At 35.5% G+C, this 19,734-nt stretch overlaps 1 protein-coding gene across 7 annotated transcripts in view; it reads left to right on the top strand.

Annotated features, from left to right (window-relative positions):
- Positions 1–19,734, top strand: part of TASOR (transcription activation suppressor) — a 49,337-nt gene that overhangs the window by 11,682 nt on the left and 17,921 nt on the right. For all 7 annotated transcript variants that reach the window (XM_067754817.1, XM_067754815.1, XM_067754814.1 and 4 more), the window contains exons 5-14: positions 342–433; positions 922–1,083; positions 2,736–2,860; positions 4,998–5,029; positions 5,765–5,870; positions 6,762–6,865; positions 6,946–7,049; positions 17,581–17,653; positions 17,746–17,817; positions 18,871–19,572. In XM_067754817.1, coding sequence (XP_067610918.1) covers positions 342–433; positions 922–1,083; positions 2,736–2,860; positions 4,998–5,029; positions 5,765–5,870; positions 6,762–6,865; positions 6,946–7,049; positions 17,581–17,653; positions 17,746–17,817; positions 18,871–19,572 — 1,572 coding nt within the window. The remainder of the gene's footprint in view (positions 1–341; positions 434–921; positions 1,084–2,735; positions 2,861–4,997; positions 5,030–5,764; positions 5,871–6,761; positions 6,866–6,945; positions 7,050–17,580; positions 17,654–17,745; positions 17,818–18,870; positions 19,573–19,734) is intronic.

The raw sequence follows: 19,734 nt of genomic DNA, 5'->3' as shown, positions 1-19,734 counted from the left end.
TTATAATTAAATTCATGTATGCTTTGTCATGTTCCCAGAAAAAGAGACTAGTTTCAGGTTCTGCAATGAAAACCAGTTTTATCCTTTGTTTCTGATTTTGCATACTTCCAATTAAACAAGGGTTATCTTTTTTTTTAATGTCTTAGTCTAGTTCTAGTGATTTTGAAAATTTTGATTTTTCATGTTTTTTCTAGTTTTATTTTTTGCTTTGGTTAAATATCAGCTATCATTACATTTTTTTAAAGGTGTCATACCTTTTATCTCTTATTATGTTAAATATTTGGACTTTTTATATTTGTGTCCATATTAAAACAAAACTTTAATTTTTCCCTCTTTGCTAGGTGTCTATCTTTCTAGGTATGCTGATTTATTACAAGCTAATCCTTTGGAAGCTGGGGCAGTGGGTGATGTTGTTATTTTTAAAATAATGAAGGTAATTTCAACTTTTACATTTCATATATCAAAGACAGCATTTGACTTGGATTTTAGTCGACCCTGTCTTTAGGGGTTTGATTGAATTAAAAACCAGTGCTTGCTTGTGTTTGGCATATAAAGATACTTTTGAGAGTGGTTTGCCATCTTTAATCTGAGCTTTCTGAGCTTTAGAGTTTGCTTTCCTTTCCAAAGAAAAGAATGAAGAGAGGGAAATATGTTGAGAATGTTATTTAAGCTAGTGAAGTGTTGTGAAGAAAATTTTTATTTCCTTGTATTAAATTCAAACAAGCTTTTTTTTTTTTTTGGTTAACTTTTTCTTACTGCTTCGATATTAGTAAAAAGTGTTGGGTATTACTTTATTACCAGGTATTAAAGGAAAAAGCTGTTGTTATAGGTAATCTATATTCAAAGAGTTATTCTATAATATTAATGTTATACAGTCAGTAATTAGGTTTTGGTGGACTTAAAAGGTTTTCTGTATTTTAGGGTAAAATAAAGAGTATATATGACCCGATGGGTGTAAAAAGTTTGGAATCTATATTAAATAAAAGTGCTTTGGACCCAACACCAAAGCATGAATGTCATGTGTCGAAGAATGCCAATAGAATTACATCACTTTTGGCTTATAGAGCTTATGAGCTTACTCAGGTAAGTACCTGGATCCATTTTAGTGTTATGACCTCATATCAGTTTGTCACTAAGTCCTTTAAAATGTCTCCCTTTCAGTTCTCCTTGCCACCACACTAGACTCTGGTTTCCACTTACCACTGCTAGACTCCAGTGACTCTCACTGCTGTTTGTTCAGTGTTTCCAAGATAGCTCAGAAACGTAACAGTGGCCCCCCCCTTAGACTTACAGTGATATTCAGACTCCTTAGCCTAGCTAGCTCTCCCTGCCTGTAGACTGTGACCTCCAGCCTGTTTTTTGTATAATTCCTGCCCTCAACGATCTCATTTCCTCTTGAAGCCTTGGTTTCTCCTGGCCTAGAAAGATCCTGTCTAATAAAATATTGCTCATTCTTTAAGGTAAAGTTAAAGCCCCTTGAATTACCTTAATTCATATCACTTTGTATTATTGATTTGGTAGATATTTTCTATTTTTATTAGTATTTTTCTAAAATGCAAACTTAGAATTCATTCTTTAAGTTTTATTCAGATGTAATTGATTTATAGTAAACTACACATATTTAAAAGTGTAGTATTTGATGAATATCAGTTGTTGTGTTTTTATATGTTGTTTGACTATAATGTTACTCTTTTTAACAAATGTATAAAAAATGTGAATGGATCTGAATGGATTGTATGTGAAAAGTGGTGGTGCTAACCTCCCTGGAAATGTTCTTTCTTTTTCTTTTCTTTGATTTTTACTTTATTTACATAAAATAAAGTTTATTCATGCTCTTTTCTTTTTGAAGAATGTCAGTGGGCAAGACCTGTTGTTGGGGGCTTTTAGCAAAAATTATATTCACCAAAGTCATCTGGGCTGACTCATTTGATTACCTTCTGGACAGTAGTATTAGTAGATATGAAATATAACTATAAAGTAGTTACTGGTTTTTCTAGCAGAACTTGTAAATTGGCTTGATGTTTCCAGAAAAATTCCAGGCATTTTTAGAGCAACAGCAACATTATTGGAAGTTTCCCAAGAGAATGGACTTTGAAGGACAGTGCTTTGTTTATAAACTAGGGCATTCTTTTTAATGAAAATCCCTAGACTGCAGGTCAGAAAACCCTAATCTAATGAATGTTGTGAATAGGTGAAGGGGAGAGGCAGATGGATAGGGTAATAGGAAGAGGTTCAGCTGCCTTTGTCATCTATGTTTGTAATCTCCGCCACCTCCCCTTTGTTGCTTTGTCTGCAGTTGGAGTCAAAAAAGTGTTTTTCTTTTGAAATAATGAGCAAAATGCTAGGTTTGCTTGAGATTGTGTTCTTAGTATTTTACTGTTGTATCAAATTGGTTTTTCTGGGCTGACCTGGGAGCTTAGGCTCCATTTGTTTCATTTTCATGAGGAAATTTGTTGCACATTCCCACTGGTCAGTTCTTCAGAAGTAAACTTCTGGAATACCTATTAGCATCCTGGCATCTGGTATATATATAGAAGCAGAATATTTTATATCATACAATGAATATAAAGTACAAATTATTTTAATTAAATTGACAAGCAGTGCTTAAAGATATTTTTCATTAAAGGTACTTAAGTGGTATTGTGTTTCTCAAAAACCAGGCAGGTAATTGTAAGATTTCACTGTCTACTTCTTGCCTTCTTAAGGAAGTTAATTTTGCATTTTCTTATTTTTAGTATTATTTTTATGAGTATGGCTTTGATGAGCTAAGGCGAAGACCGAGACACGTGTGTCCATATGCAGTTGTGTCTTTTACTTATAAAGATGATATACAAACTCCGAAGTTCGTACCTTCATCAAGGTAAGACTCATGAATTTTAGACGTCATCCAGAATGGTCTTATATCACGTATCCTGCACTTCTGAGTTAGGAGGAACGCTTTGTATTTCTTCCCATTTTTTTTCCTTCTCTTGAAATTAATTAGATTTATGAATGTTCATGATGACTTTTAAGAAGTCAGTTAGAAGGACAGATACTTAACTGTGTGGAAATAAAAACTAAAATTTACTTAAACCTCACTGGTTAACCTTTTTTTCCCTGATATTGAAGGTTTGTGTAGCTGCATAAATGCAGCTGTTTTTTTTGGGTTTTTCTTTTTGGCCATGTCACGTGGCATGCAGGATCTTAGTTCCCTGATGAGGGATCAAACCCGTGCCCCCTGCAGTGGAAGCTTGGGAGTCCTAACAACTGGACCACCAGGGAATGCTCAAATGCAGTTTTGTTTGCTTGTTTGATTTTGTTTTTTTGTTTTTTGCTGTGCTGTGAAGCACGTGGGATCATAGCTCCTAGACCAGGGATCGAACCTGGGCCCTCGGCAGTGAAACCACAGAGTCCTAACTGCTGAACTGCCAGCGAATTCCCCCAAATGCAGTTTTTAAAAGTGAAATTTTGTGTATTAGCTCTCCTGGAAATGGGGAGCTTCTACAAATCCTCAGCCCCATCTCAAACCGGTTAAATCAAGTAGTTATGAAGGAGCCTAGGCTGTGGTAGTTTTTACACACTTCCAGGTGATTCTAATGGTCAGTCAGAGTTAATTATGAGTTAATTGATGATTTCTTACAAGCTCTACGATAAGGTGACCAGGTACAAATCAGTTTCTTTTTTCCCCCCCATGGGGGTGATTCCAGAAAATGTTTTGGCAAAATTGAATGAGTAAATTTACAGAGATGTAGGTGAAACAGTTAAATATCTACTTATTTTTACTTTGAGTTCCCAGATTTGAAGTCATGCGTGATATCTATTAATTTAGAAATACTGCAGTTTTAAAAAGCCACATTTCATGAAACAAACATTTTTGAGGTCAGCCTTTTTTTTTTCTTTTTTTTTTTTTGTGTCCCCTTGCATTTTTTGGTGTGTCCCCTGCATTGGCAGGTGGACTCTCAACCACTGCGCCACCAGGGAATCCCTTTAAGGTCAACCTTTTAATCAGTTTTCAGATCAGATTGTCTTCATTTAAGTTGTTTGAGATGCAGCACTTTTTTTTGGTCAGTGAATAGCCCTGGAAACCATCCACAGCCACAAGTACTGATCTGCATAATATCCTGACAGTTGTGTTTTTCTTTCATTCTTTTTTTTTTTCGGTGGCTCTGTATTTGTGATCTCCATGATACATTTACTATAGTGCCTTTCAACAGTGATTTTTAAAAGACACCCAGCACTTAATTATAAGGTTATACCCCTAGGAATAATGATTGTCTGTTAATTTTCTTTGCCTCTTTGATTTGATCTGTTGACCCTCCATATCATTTAAAATGAACATCCTTGTTGTACCTTGAATGCTGCCATGAATGCTCCTGCCTCTGCATTTGCTATTCCTCCTCATTCCTCAGTTAGCTGCATAGTTTACACTGTCAGTGAGACCTTCCATGATTTTTTTTTGAAACCTATGTACCCTTAGTTTCTTTCTTCCTTTTTTTCCATAGCACTTAAAACGATCATCATCTGGTAAACTATATACTTACTTTTTGATTGTTGTCTGTCTTCCTTATGAGACTGTAAGCTTTATGAAGGCAGGGATTTTGTTCATCCCTGTAATTCTGTTACCCAGAACTGTGCCTAGTAAGTAATAGAACCTTAGTAAATATTTAAGTATGATTGAGGCTATTTCCTCACATCTCATCACCAAAATAAAGTAGTTGACCGAGACTTTAAAGGACTATATTCTCTCCTGATGGATATTTTTGGGAAAAACAGCTCCCTTAAATTTGGGAAAATACGGTAATTTGAGCCAAGTAAGTGATTCTGATTTCCCTGAGTAGACTTGGATTTATTAAATGTTGTAACAAGTAATTTGTTCTTCATACTGGGAGGGAAGGATTTAATTCTCTTGTACAGTATCCCATTAAAAAATAGCATTTCTATCAATGCCCTGAATGTTAACTTTCATGTTGTTAGAAATCAGTAATATTTCTTTTTTCTTTTTAAAAATTTATTTGTAGATCTAACAGCTTTAATGCAGATAGAAACTCAGGTAAGATTTTTACATTTCTTTCTTTTAGTTTTATAAATCGAAAGAATAAGTATGTAGAGTAAAAAAATTAATAAGTACTTTGTTTTATTTTTATAATGAATGAGAATCTGCAAAGTATGAAAAAGCTCGAGGCCATGTTATGATGTAGCATCAACATTTGGTCATCCAAACATAAGGTCTCCTTTGAGAATCTGCTGGTACTGTGAATAGACCAAAGAATTTTAGCACTTTGTTGATAAAGGTAAAAAATAGAACAAGTTTCACAACTCAGCCTTTTAAAAGTATTAACTTCATCAGAGGTGTAGAATTTAGAAGAGAGAGAAGATTGAAAGCAATATTGACACTTTCTATCTTCAGATTTCTCTGTGATGAGAAGAGCGCAAGTGGAAGCTGTAAGACATTGTGAGGGATTCATGTAGTTAACTGGATTTAGTATAGTCTCCTTTGGGGGTCATAGGAGGGCAGTACTGTATTGTCTTTGCTCCTCAGCTTTCTGATATGAGGACATTTAGGCAAATAAATTTGTTATTCTTTTCATCTGGAATAATTTTATAGGGGAAAAGATACCTGAAACAAAAATCCTAGTATTTGAATTCCCTGTAAATAGAAATGTCAAGGTTTCTTTTGGTGGTTCTACTTAAACTGTGTTTCTGGATGTTTTTCCCCTTAGTTCTAGTAAATATTTGCTTCTGGGCTGCCAAGAGGCTGAGTTGTGTCATTATTCTTTTTGTTTAGATAAATTTAACTACACGTTGTGGAAAGGACAGCTTTTAAATAAAGGAAAGCTTTTGTGTTATATTTCTCTGAGGTCAGCCACTCGTGCTTTTTTGCCTATCAAGCTGTAAGTATGTTATATTACAAGAAAATAGCAGTTAGTAGTTGCTAATTATTCAGTTCTTACTTACACTTAAAATTCCTTTTTCTTACTTACATTTAAATTTTACTTTGATCCATAAGAACTTACATATAAACAGTGGTTTGTTTTAAAAAAGATTGATTTGATAACTTTGGAAACTTAGTTGGCAGAATGAGCCCTATGCTTTTCTGTCTTGATTTGCAGATGGGCTAAATAGTTATACACATTTATGGCATAAGATGTTTTTTTAGTGATTTTAAATATTAAAAGTATTTTTCAAAGTTTTGTCCTAATTAGATATATTTTTCATTTAGCAATTTGAACATGATAGACTTAAAATTTATCAGTTCTTTGTTGGAAACAGCTTGATGTGGTGAGTTAAGTTAAAATTTATATGCTGTTTTCAGTCCTGTGCAACATATGTTGGAATAGAAAGGTTTAAAATGATCTTTTGCTACCACCACAGTAAACATTATGGGTCCCCATAAATGGTTGAAGATTAATTTAACTGTTCATATTTGAATTGCATTTAATAAAATGGCAACTTTTTATCTTTTGTGGTTAGTAAAATTGGTATAAATAAGGGTTAGTTTCTGGCTTAAAGATGGAAGGTTGGTAATATTGCTGGACAGTCTAGCTACCTGTACATATATCTGAACTGCCCAAATCAAATATCAAGTATGATATTCATAAATATGCTCTTCTGTATTCCATCAGGATACTTGTGTGTGTGTGTGGGTTTGTGTGTGCGTGCGTGTGTGTGTGTGTGAGAGAGAGAGAGAGAGAGAGAGAGAGAGGGAAGGAGCGAGAGAGAAAGAACGTTGCTAGAGTTAAAAATACAGGTAAGGCAAATACGCCTTTTCAATTTTCTTTCAGTCCTGAGAAGTTAGATGTTGAAACAGTTATGAGTATTGATCATCTGAAACAGAAAATCCCTCCAGCGCTGTTTTATAAGGAAACTTACTTAGGTCCATATGAAGGTAAAGCAATTTAATTTTACTAAAATATATAAGAAGCAGACTTGATTTGAATATTTACTATGTATTTTTTCCTATGTCAGTTTTGAAGAATGGAATGTATTGCAGCCTCTATGAAGTTGTAGAAAAGACAAGAATTGGAAGTAACATGGAAAATTTGCTGCAAAAACTAGAGAAAGAAAAACTTGTGAGTGAAAGGTTTTAAAATGTTCCTCATTCTCCCTTAGAAATATGCATATTAATAAGAGATTATGATAATATTTCGGTTTATTTCATTTCTGCCTCTGAAAATACCGTAAGGTCTCTGTTTTTGTTGCTGCCATTTGGTTAATGTAATTTGGTGGCTTTTGGTACTTTTCTTTTTAGCCACGACACTAGATCCTCTATAGACCAGTCTTTCCCATGAAGTATCTTTATTATATTTTGTGACTGTGATATTCAACAAATATTTATTAATTATCACTTTTTTATGCAGGGTATATAGTTTGGTAAAGAATGAGGCAAGAGGGCTTCCCTGGTGGCGCAGTGGTTGAGAGTCCGCCTGCCAATGTGGGGGACACGAGTTCGTGCCCCGGTCCGGGAAGATCCCGCATGCCGCGGAGCGGCTGTGCCTGTGAGCCATGGCCGCCGGGCCTGCGCGTCCGGAGCCTGTGCTCCACAACGGAAGAGGTCACGGCAGTGAGAGGCCCGCATACCACAAAAAAAAAAAAAAAAAAAAAAGAATGAGGCAAGAGACTCTGTTTTCCTGGATTATGTGATAAATGGAGTTACTCAGATGTGCTTTGTTCCAGTAGAGACAGTGATATATTTGAAGATTCAAAAAGAACAAGGCACTTGGTGAGGTTGAAAGGATAAAAACACTAGAGTAGTTGGGGGAAAGTGGTAGAACATGAGGCTAGAAACGTGTGTAGGGGGCTGTATTCTGCAGTGTCGTTCAGGCAGTGCTCGAATGTTTGGACATTTGGACTTGATCCTATAGCAATGGGTTTTAAAGAGTGGGATGAGGTTTTAATCGTGTATGCAATGTGATCAAATCTGTGTTTTAAAAATTTATCTTGGTTACTCTGTAGAGAGTGAATTGAAGCGGGGAGATGATGTAGGAAACTATTACATTTAGAGGGTAATGATAGGTTGGATGAGAAAAGAAAAAGGAGAATGATTTAAGAGATATTTACTAGGTATCTAATTTAGTAGGTATTGAGTATATCGAGTTTGGGTAGAGGGATTACTAGGTCAGGCAGCAGATTGTGATGGATTCAGGAATGAATGGAAAATGAATACGTGATGCTAATATGTATAATTTAGCTGAAGGAGAGGAGGTGATTGCAGAGGAGAGTGGCTATTCCAAGGTTTCTGTTAACATGAGGTAGGTGAGCTCATGTTTAAATGTTGATGGGACATTCCAGTAGAGAGGGAGAGAAGTTTTTTTGCACAAGTATGCCATTTAATACAAGTTTTTTTTTTTGTTTGTTTTTTTTTTTTTTTTTTTTTTTTTGCGGTACGTGGGCCTCTCATTGTTGTGGCCTCTCCCGGACGCGCAGGCTCAGCGGCCATGGCTCACGGGCCCAGCCGCTCCGCGGCATGTGGGATCTTCCCAGACCAGGGCAGGAACCCATATCCCCTGCATTGGCAGGTGGACTCTCAACCACTGCACCACCAGGGAAGCCCACAAGTTTTCATCTGTTGACTTCTTTTTACTCCTCATTTTGTTGAGCCTCGGTTTCCAGGTAGTCACACGGAGAGTTGTATCAGTGATTTTCAGAACCTGCAACTTCATAGATGGCTACGTAGAATTTTGTTGTATGCGTATATATTTGCTTAACCAATCCGTTGTTTATATTTAGATGGAGGGTCAAATTATATACAAAACTCATAGGCAGAGTTTGTACACTTGTGAATTGATGGACACCTAGCAATAACTTTTTGGGACCAGCTAGAAATCTTTAGGTAGGCATCTTAGAACACACACACATGCACATTCACCTACATGTGAACATACTTTTATATTTATATTTGCGTTTCTTGTTTTCCTCCCAAAATTTGTCTATGATACAAGTACTCCTCATGACCAAAATCTGTTCAGTTCCTGAGTTCATAAAGTGAAAGTTTAGGTAGTAGGTTTGGATATGGTGGGATATTGAGTTATCTAAATCTGTTCAGTTCTTGAATTTCAGAGAATGAGTATTGTGGGTCTGGACAGTGAGGAGTTTATCAGAAAAGTACAGTATCTGTTGAGTGCCTAATAGTGAGAATCAGTATAGGAAGGATACTGGCATTTTGTTTTTCACCTGAGCAAGTGTTATATTAGGTTTGTGGAGGACTGGGTCTTCCCAGAATCAAGAAGTAAAGTAAGATCCTAGATCTTAGAGGGCACAGGCATTCCATAAGGTTACACTACATGCATCTAACGAACTGACGTACTTTGTGTGGCTGCCCCCTTTCCTGCAGACCCCATTGGGAATTATTCTAACTATAGCTACTTTCTTCATAGTTGTCATCATAATGGGAGGTGCATTGGGGACTGTTGGGTTCTTAATAATTTTATCCTGAATACACACAGGAGACGTTCTGGATCAGAGAGAGACTTAGTCAGTACCTCACAGTAAGTAATGAATGTGTTGGCTCTCTTTTGCCCTATTTCCGACCCTTAGGGCAATGCATCAAAACTCAGGTCAGTTATCCTATGCAAGTAGTTGGACACTCAGTAGGCAAGGGGTGAGGAAAATGATTTTTCTTTGCTCATGAAGGGAAGGAGACATCTATCTCCCTGCCCTTCTGGAAGAAGATATCCTTGAAAATGTAATGAATATTAACTCCAACCCTTTGATGAATAAATGAAATCTCTTCAGGAGCCAGTTAGCCCTCTTGGACCTAAAGACATCTCCAAGTTCCTGCGACCCATTTATTCTTCCTTGAAATGTAATACCTAGGGAGATAGATCTCCAGTCTTCTGGAATTGTGGGAGTTAACCTAGGAACCTAATCTGTACTGTAACCTTTTGTGTACTCACTTGGCACTTTCAGGGAGATAAGAGAAATTTAACTATCCTTTTAGATCAGAGCAATTAACTAGGTAATTGGCTATAGATATAATTCTTAAGGTATGTGAAGAGTGAAATATTTCTGGGGGAAATGTAAACAGACATTTCCTATCTTTATATCATATATATTTCTGCATGTCAGAAGGCTAGGGCTTTTTGCAGGAACACAGAATTCAGGGAAGTGGTATTTTCCCACACGGGTATTTATAAAATAAGTAAAATACTGAACTCTCTTTCGGTTGGTTGTTAGTCAAATTAACTTTTTTTTTAAAATTTTTATTGGAGTATAGTTGATTTACAATGTTGTGTTAGTTTCAGGTATATAACAAAGTGAAGTCAAATGAATTCTTAAAGCTAACTTTAGTATAAGAAAAAGTATAAGAGAAATGTCTCTAAATTTGAATATTGTCTCTGCTGTGAACATTTTGAGTCTCTCCTGATGTACATATACAAGATAATTTTCTCTCAAGTATAGATCTAGTATATTAGATTTATTATCTGTAAGTAGAATTACTGAATCATAATGTATTACTGGCTTTACAAAATAATGCATTTTATTTCAAGTGGTTGTACCAATTTATACCCTCAGTACCAGCAAGTTCCCATTAATTCACATACTCATAATTACTTGGTATAGTCAGACTTTGGCAAAATCTTGCCAATCTGGTGGGTATAAAATAGTATCTTATTGTGATTTTAGCTTGTCTGTCCTGAAATATGATGAGTTGATCATCCTTTCGTAAGCTTATATCTTTTAATGTTCAGCTGCCTACCTATTTTTCCTTTTGAGTGGCTTGTGGTTTTTTTTTTGCTTTGAAGTATGGTTGATATACAATATTGTGTTACTCTCAGGTGTACAGCATAGTGATTCAGTATTTTTGCAAATTATATTCCATTATAGAGTGGCTTGTGTTTTCTTACTAATTTGAGGATCTTCATGTATATTTTGGGAACTAATACTCAGCTGTGTGCTACAATTGTTTTTCCATAATTTACACTTGCCTTTCTACTGTATTCACAGTGTTTTTTGAAGAATACATGTTCATAACTCTAATGTAATTGAATTTGTCTGCCTGAATGTTAAGTACTGTTTGTGACTTAAACTTAAGAAATCTTTCCTTGCCCCTAGGTCTTATAGATACTGCCCTATATTTTCTTTTGAATATGTTATGGTTTTGCCTTTGGCACTTAAGTTTTTAAAAAATATATGTATGTGTATTGTTTTGTTTTTTATTTTTGTTTGATATAATATAGGAATCCAACTTCATTTTTTCCCCAATATGAATAATAAGTTGTTCCTGAACCATTTACTGAATAGTCCATCCTTTCTGCACTAAGTCTTGATACCAGGTACGGCAAATCGCCCCACTTTTTTCATCCTTTTTGGAGTGTTCCGCTATTTGAGATTTAGCTTCCCCCCACCACCCCAATTTTAAGAATCAGCTTGATTTTTTCAAAAAAATTTTAGGATCAGCTTGTTAGCTCCTTACTCCCCTCCCCCACAAAAAAACCCTATTGGAATTTTAAAATTGGAATTGTATTAAATCTGTAGATCAAATTCGATACTGTCTTATCCATGACAAGATTATCTCTTTACTCCTTTAGGGTATTCTTTTAACAGAGTTTTATAATTTTCTGGATACAAGTCTTGCTCATTTTTTGTTAGTTTTATCCCCAGACATCTTATTTATTTATTTATTTATTTTTTGTTGTAAACAGTATTTTCCATTTCAGTGCATTTTGTTTGTTGTGTATATAGAAATGTAATTGATATTTACATATTGATTTTATGTCAGATCAGTATATGAAATTTGAATAATTTGTTCAGTTTTGTATGTTATTTGGGATTACTATATAGATCTCATTATCTGGGAGCAACATTGTTTTGTTTTTTCCTCTCTAATCTAGGATCTTTAGTATGATGTTGAATAAAAGTGGTGATTGTAGGCGTTCTTGTCTTTTTTTATATATATAAATTTATTTATTTATATATTTTTGGCTGCGTTGGGTCTTCGTTGCTGCACGCGGGCTTTCTCTAGTTGCGGCAAGCGGGGGCTACTCTTTGTTGTGGTGCGCAGGCTTCTCACTGCAGTGGCTTCTCTTGATGAAGAGCATGGGCTCTAGGAACGCAGGCTCTAGAGCGTAGGCTCAGTAGTTGTGGCACATGGGCTTAGTTGCTCCGTGGCATGTGGGATCTTCCCGGACCAGGGCTTGAACCCATGTCCCCTGCATTGGCAGGTGGATTCTTAACCACTGCGCCACCAGGGAGGTCCCATTCTTGTCTTCTTGATCTTCAAAAGAACATTTATAACATTAACCATTAGTAGGAAGTTTGTACTAGGTAAGAAGTTTGCTTTACGTTTTTCATAATTAATCTTTATCATTTTAAATTTTTTCCTTCTTTATTTTTTAACCATGAATGGGTTTTGAATTTTATTGAATTCTTTTTTTTTTTTTTTGTATTTATTGAGATGGTTACATGGTGTATTAGTCAGGTATCATCAGAGGAACAGAACCAGTTGGATATGCAGTTGATACTTTAACAGCATTGGTTTGTGCAAGTCCATTTGTATGCAAATTTTTTTCAGTAAATATGTACTACAGTACTACATGATCCGTGGTTGGTTTGATCTGCAGATGCAGAACCACAGATATGGTGGGCTGACTGTAAAGTTATAGATTTTCAGCTGCGTGGGGGTTCCTAATGCCCACATTGTTCAGGGGTCAGCTGTATACATATAGAAAGAAATCTATTATAAAGAATTGCCTTGCACAGTTATGGAGGCTGAAAAGTCCCAAGATTTGCAGTTGGCAAGCTGGGGACCCAGGAGACCTGATGGCATAGCTCCAGTCTGAATCCAGGTGTCTCAGGACCAGGAGACCTAATGTCTCCTGATGAAGTCTGGCAGGCTTGAGGCCAGGAAGACCTGATATTTCACTTAGAGTTCAAATGCAGGAGAAAAACCAGTGTCCCAGCTCAAAGGCAGGCAGGCAGGCAAGAAGAATTTCCCTTTACTCCAGGGAGGGTCAGCCTTTTGTTCTAATCAGACCTTCAACTGATAAGACTCACCCACATTGGAGAAGGCAGCCTGCTTTACTCTGTCTATCCACATGTATATATATTTAACTCATCCAAAAATACCTGCAGAAACATCCAGAATGAAGTTTGGCCAAACATCTGGACACCCTGTGTCCCAGTCAAGTTGACACATAAAATTTATCATCATGCATAGTATTTATCCTGTAAACTTAATAAGATGAATTATATTTATCTTTTTTCAGTATTAAACTATTCCTGTGCTTCTGGCTTTAGAATACCTTCCCCCATTTTTTAAAAATACTTGGTTTGTTGTGTGAATGTTTTGTTTAGGAATTTTGTATCTGTGATGATGAGTGAGATCGACCTACAATTTTTCTTTCTCATATTGTCCTTATCTAGTTTTTATGGCAAGGTTATACTAGCTTCCCAGAATTGTAAGTGGTGTTTCCTCATTTTACAAAAGATGGATGTATATATGATGAAAGGAATCTATTCTTCGTATGTCGGGTAGCACTTAGCTGCAAAACTGTCTTTAAAATGTTTATGGGTTTATGATTCAAATTTTTTAATAGAAAACTCAGGTTTTCTATTTCTTCTCAGGTCAGTCTGGATATATTATGGGGTTTTTTGTTTCTTTAGGAAATTGTCCATTCTATGTTTTTAAATTTATTGAGCTAGAATTACTTTTATAGTTTTTTTAATAGCTGCTGTGAGTATTTTTGCAAGTAGTATTTTCATTAGGCTGTCTCTTACTAGTACTTTTCACCAGAGGTTTCTTGATTTTATTCATCTTAAGAACCAAATTTTGGTTTTGATCCTTTGTACCTTTGTTTTCCTGTTTTATTAATTTCAGCTGTCAGTTTTAGTCTACTTGGGGGGCGGTGTTATTTAGCTGTTTCTGACTTACTATGTTAGAAAAATGGGCAGTGAACTTGAGTTCTAAGTACTACTTTAGCTGCATTCTACATGGTTTTTTTTTGTTTGTTTGTTTGTTTGTTTTGCGGTACGCGGGCCTCTCACTGTTGTGGCCTCTCCCGTTGCGGAGCACAGGCTCCGGCCGCGCAGGCTCAGCGGCCATGGCTCATGGGCCCAGCCGCTCCGTGGCATGTGGGATCTTCCCGGACCGGGGCACAAACCCATGTCCCCTGCATCGGCAGGCGGACTCTCAACCACTGCGCCACCAGGGAAGCCCTACATATTTTAATATGTGGTATTTTCATTATCATCCAGTTCTAAGTAATTTTTAGTTTCCATTATGATTTCCACTTTGTCATATGATGTACAGGTATATTTTCAAATTTCCAAATGTATGAGAACACTTTTTTCTTCTTCTAATTTAATTCCATTGAAATCAGAACAGGTAATTATTTGAAATTTATTGGGATTAAAAAAAACAAAACTCTGTGGTCAGTTTTTGTACATGCCCCCTCTATATTTGAGAAAAATGTGTTTTTTTTAAATGTTAAATCCTGGGGACATAATTCTGGGTTGACAGCTATTATCTCTTAGCACTTTGACTGTATTTACTGTGATATCTTCTGGCTTCTTTTGTTGACAGGTCCACTCTTAGTCTAATGATGTTTTCTTTGTAGATCATCTTTTTTTCTGGTTGTTTTTTCAGTTTTTTCTTTTTCTTTGGCGTTTTGCAGTTACATTAAATATATCTAGGTGTAGATTTCTTATTTATCTAGCTTGGTATATATTGTCTTCATATTTGTAGATTTATAGCTTTTTTTCTGGAGTATTGTTAGTCATTATCTCTGTGATTATACTTCTTCACTCTTTTTTGACTGCCTTTCTAGGACTCTGAAGCATCATGCTGTTCTCAGTGTCTGTTAACCTCTCTTGTGTTTTCTGTCTTATTCCTTTGTACTGCATTCTGAGTAATTTCATCATAGCTATCTTCTAGATTACAAATTCTGTCTTTAGTTGTGTCTAATTTGCTGTTGATTTTCGATTTCACAGAAAATATTTTTAATTTCTGAAAGCTATATTTGGTTCTTTTTGAGGTCTGCCTGACTTTTTTTTTTAAAAAACAGATTCTTGTTAATTCTTTCAGAAAGACTTATTGAGTACCTGTTGTGTACCAGTGACTGTTCTAGGAGGTAGAGATTATATTCTGATGTTCCTTGCTATTTTTTAAAATTGCATCACCATTTTAGCCGTTTTAAAGTGTACAATTCTGTGGTTTTTACTAGATTTACAATGTTGTGCAACCATTACCACTTATCTTATTCCAGAATATTTTCATCACTCCAGAAAGAAACCTCATACCCACTAAGCATTCACTTCACATTCCTTCGTCCCCTCAGTCCCTGGCAACCACTAATCTCTTCTCTCTTATGGATTGGTCTATAGTGGACATTTTATATAAGTGGAATCATGCACTATGTAGCCTTTAGTGCCTTCTTTCACTTAGCATAATACTTTTAAGGTTCATCCTTGTTGTAGCATGTATCAGTACTTCATTTCTTTTATTTCACTGTATGGATAATGTCACATTTTGTTTGCCATTCATCAGTTGGTTCCACTCTTTGGCTATTAAGAATATTTCTACTGTGAATATTTGTATGATAGTTTCTGTGTGAACATGTTTTCAGTTCTGCCATATTATTTCTTTGAACATTTCATACCTGTTTTATATATTGCATCTTTTGATTCCAATCTGCAGCCCTTGGGTATTTGAATCTATTGTTTTTGCTGAATCTCTCTTAGGGTAGCTTATTTTCTCTGAAACTTGGTAATTTAAGATTGTGAGCTTAATAGTTTACATTTTTAAAAATACTTTTTGTTTTCATACCATATTACCTGTAATGTTATCTGCAAAGCCAAAATAGTAGAATCAAGTAATATAAATCCACAGACTGGGCTAGTGTTGTTTTCTGAGGGAGAAGGAAACAGTAAGGGGTAATAAATAGAGGCATCAGTACAGAGTTCACAGGTGTTTCCTATTGCACAGGATTGAAAGTGTTTCTTTGGCTTAAAGCCACAGATATTACTGCTAGGGCTTCTGTCTGCCTGAGTGTTGTTTCTGGGTATAGATTCCCTGTGTTCCATGAGTCTCTGGGGACACTGAGTCCCCTTAGCGCACTAGGGTCTTTAGGCCACTAAGCCAGTCAGGTTAAAGAATCTGGTATTTGGAGTGGGTGAGAAGTTAAAATAATCTAATTGTTTTTTTTCTGAGCAACCACAAAACATGAAGCTCTTACTCATGTCTCCCAACTTTCTGTTCTGACAAATCAACAAGAGTTGGGCAAAATGTTAGAAGAGATATGATATATAAAACATTTTGGATAAAAGGGTTTGAGTCTGAAACAAAAATTTTGCAGATACATTGTCCACCTTACTTTTGGGTGTTCAAACAATGTTTTTATTAAGTGTAAATTGGTAGCGTAGTCACTTTAGTCCTTTACATTATTGGTTCTTACACAGACTTTGTTTACTGGAATTGTTTAAAAGGAATTTAGGTAGCACAAGTTTTCTTTCAGAATCCAGATATCCTTTTGTGTTTAGCTGCCATACTCAGTTCTTCCTTTACTTGCCCTTTCTTTAATCCAAAAAATATTGTGAACTATTGCAGTAGTCTGTGAACTGAGTTCTTTGCATTACATTGTTCTCTTTCCTCCTGCAGTGCTATCAAGTTTCTTTGGGTTTTTTTTTAGGGAAACACTTCAGCTCAAAAGGGTATACTCTCGAGGGCATTTCTGGCTAACCTGGCATTCTTGTTTTTTTACAATCTAGCCCATGATCTTTCTTTCTAGACTTGTCTTACATGTTTCTCCTAGTCTCTCCTCACCCTTGGCCAGTCGTAAGTACTCTGATGCCTGCAAACTGTCCATTATGTTATAACTCTGCCCTTTGTTCATGACGTTGCCTCTATTGAAATGTCTTTCCCACAACTTTAGGCTCTTGGCAATGTAGCCATCCTTCAAAATCCACCTCCCATATACTCTCAATATGTTTTCCAACCATAGACTAACTGTATTTTTTCCTTTCTGTTGCTTTGTAAATCTTTTAAAGACCTTTCCTGTCTTATCTAATTATTAATATTTCTTGTGTTACTTTCTCCACCCAATTATAACCTTCTTTTGATCAAAGGATCTTGTGCTGCTTGTCTTTCAAGTTATCTCTGGTAAGGCAAATTGCCTTACGTGTGAAAGATGTTCATTAAATATGTGAAGAATTAGATTACAGCAACACATTTCATTTGAGATTAGCCTGAACTCTTGAAAGGTAGCATTTGTGTCATACTTGTTTTGTATCTCCAACATCCAGCACACCACCTTGGCAATTAAAAACATGTCTTTTGAATTGCTGAGGAAAATATTTGAAGTTTTTGTTTGGTTCTTGTATTTTAGCTTCAAGGAAAAATCAACAAGTTGATTTAATAGGAGAATTCTTTCAGTAATATTTTCTCATTAAAATTATGAAAACTAAAGCTTTCTTAATTGATTGGAATCCTGTTAATGAGCAGAGGGTTGGTGGAAAGAGTTTTTTAGCTAATTCAGTAGCAGTACTTTTCCTAAAAAGATGATCAGAAACTTTTTGCTTTCCTTATAATTAGTAGAAACTGCTATGTTTCTGCCTTATGGTGAATAATAATGCAAATTCAACTTCTTCCCTCTTCCAAAAATGTAGGTTCTTGTTAAACCTTTGGGAGACCGAGGATACCTTTTTCTTCTCTCTCCTTGTCAAATGGTTTCTCCATATGGTAGGTGATCTTCTCTTTAATTTTTATAATTCTCCTTTAACTTTTTAAAAGTTAAAATATATTGCTAATGAATTTCACTTTTGTTTTTTTAGAACATCATACTGCTAAGTCTCGAGTCTTACATGCTTTGTTTCTATTTCAAGAACCTAGAGGCATAGTTACTTGTAAGTTCTTTGAATATCTAAATCCATTTACATATAGATACCGACATTTTATTGAAAATTTCTAGATAACTCACTAAGCATTTTGTCTTTCTTACGTCATGTTTTGGGAGATAATGGGGGTATTAAGAGGTGTTAGCAATATAAAACACAAATTATATGACTTGTTTTTTTAACTAAGAAAAATTATCTGGTTTTTGTCAGTGTTTTCACTAAGTAAACGTTGATTGTAATTGTTACAGTATTATAGCTTAGTTTTTCAGGGTTTCTATTATATGTTTTTTTTTTTTTGAGCTTAGTTCATTTTTGTATTCACATTTTAGTGACTAAGTGCATCATGTGCTAGGTTAAATATTAGGCCATTCACAATTAATAAGAATTTTCATACTGTTTTAGAGAACACCATTTCTATTCACCATTTCTAAGAATGAACTTTAATGCTGTCTTAAGGTAAAGTTCTCACTTAGGTTAAAAATGAAATTCTCAGAAATTCCCTGGTGGTCCAGTGGTTAGGATTCCATGCTTTCAGTTTCGAGGGCTCGGGTTCAGTCCCTGGTCGGGGGAACTAAGATCCCTCAAGCGGCGTGGCACGGCCAAAAAAAATGAGATTCTCAGTGGTAGCCATTCAGTGCCTACATATCTGCTTACAGGGATAGAGAGATAGAGATAAAGTTGTTAAAACAGGAAGGAGTGACATTACTGTCATTTGCTGGACGGTCTTGCTAGGAGCCTCAGGTCTTTATTTCTCCTTACATTTTCCTTGCCACCAGTTGATGCCTAGGGACATGAAGAAGATCTTCAACGGGCAGGTGTTTTTCCCTTTAAAAATATGTTCTGCAGTTTTCATGTTTTAATTTCTTATTGGCCCATTTTAGGCTCCTGGGCTTAGAAGCATGCTATTCATATATCCCTATATAACATATATGTATTAGGGTACATACTGGTTTGGTCCACCATTAATGTATGGATGTTGTTACATTGCTTTGACAATATGTAGATCTGTACTTGACTAATTTCTTGATTGCTAACATGGTTTGCTTTTTTGTTTGTTTACAGCACAGAAAGGTTCAACCAGTGCAGCACCACAGGAGAGACGTGAGAGCATACCAGATGTATTAAAAATAACTCAATTTTTACAGTTTGCTTTGATTCAGTGTCGAAAGGAATTCAAAAATATAAATACTATAAATTTTCATTCTGTTGTTGAAAAGTATGTAAGTGAATTTTTTAAGCGAGGTTTTGGTTCAGGTAAACGAGAGTTTATCATGTTTCCATATGATTCACGATTAGATGATAAAAAATTTTTATATTCAGCTCCAAGAAATAAATCCCATATTGATAATTGTTTGCATACCTATATTTTTCGGCCTGAAATGTATCAGTTACCTATTTATAAATTAAAAGAGCTATTTGAAGAAAATAGAAAACTTCAACAGTTTAGTCCACTTTCAGATTATGAAGGCCAAGAAGAAGAAATGAATGGTACAAAAATGAAATTCGGAAAACGAAATAACTCAAGGGGTGAAACTATTACACCTGGAAAGCAGAAGTCATCTCACTCTTTGGATTATGATAAGGATAGAGTCAAAGAATTGATTAATTTAATTCAGTGTAGGAAAAAAAATGTGGGTGGGGACTCAGACAAAGAAGATATGAGAAGCAAAACTGTCTTGAAGAGGAAGCTTGAGGATCTACCTGAAAATATGAGAAAGCTCGCCAAAACCAGTAATTTATCTGAAAATTGCCATCTGTATGAAGGTAAAATATCAGAATTGTTTTTATATAGTATAAAAGTAACAACCAAAAACACAGTAAAGTAGTTCTGTCCTTTCTCCTCATACAAGGGTTTGCTAATTATAGCCTGAGAGCCAATCTAGGCAGTCCCCTGTTTTTATAAAGGAACTTTTGCTGCCAATCTCA

The sequence above is a fragment of the Pseudorca crassidens genome, chromosome 10, assembly GCF_039906515.1.
Source record: "Pseudorca crassidens isolate mPseCra1 chromosome 10, mPseCra1.hap1, whole genome shotgun sequence".
NCBI classification, from domain to species: domain Eukaryota; kingdom Metazoa; phylum Chordata; class Mammalia; order Artiodactyla; family Delphinidae; genus Pseudorca; species Pseudorca crassidens.
Note: the sequence above shows the minus strand (reverse complement) of the source record. Positions and strands in the feature narration are given on the sequence as shown.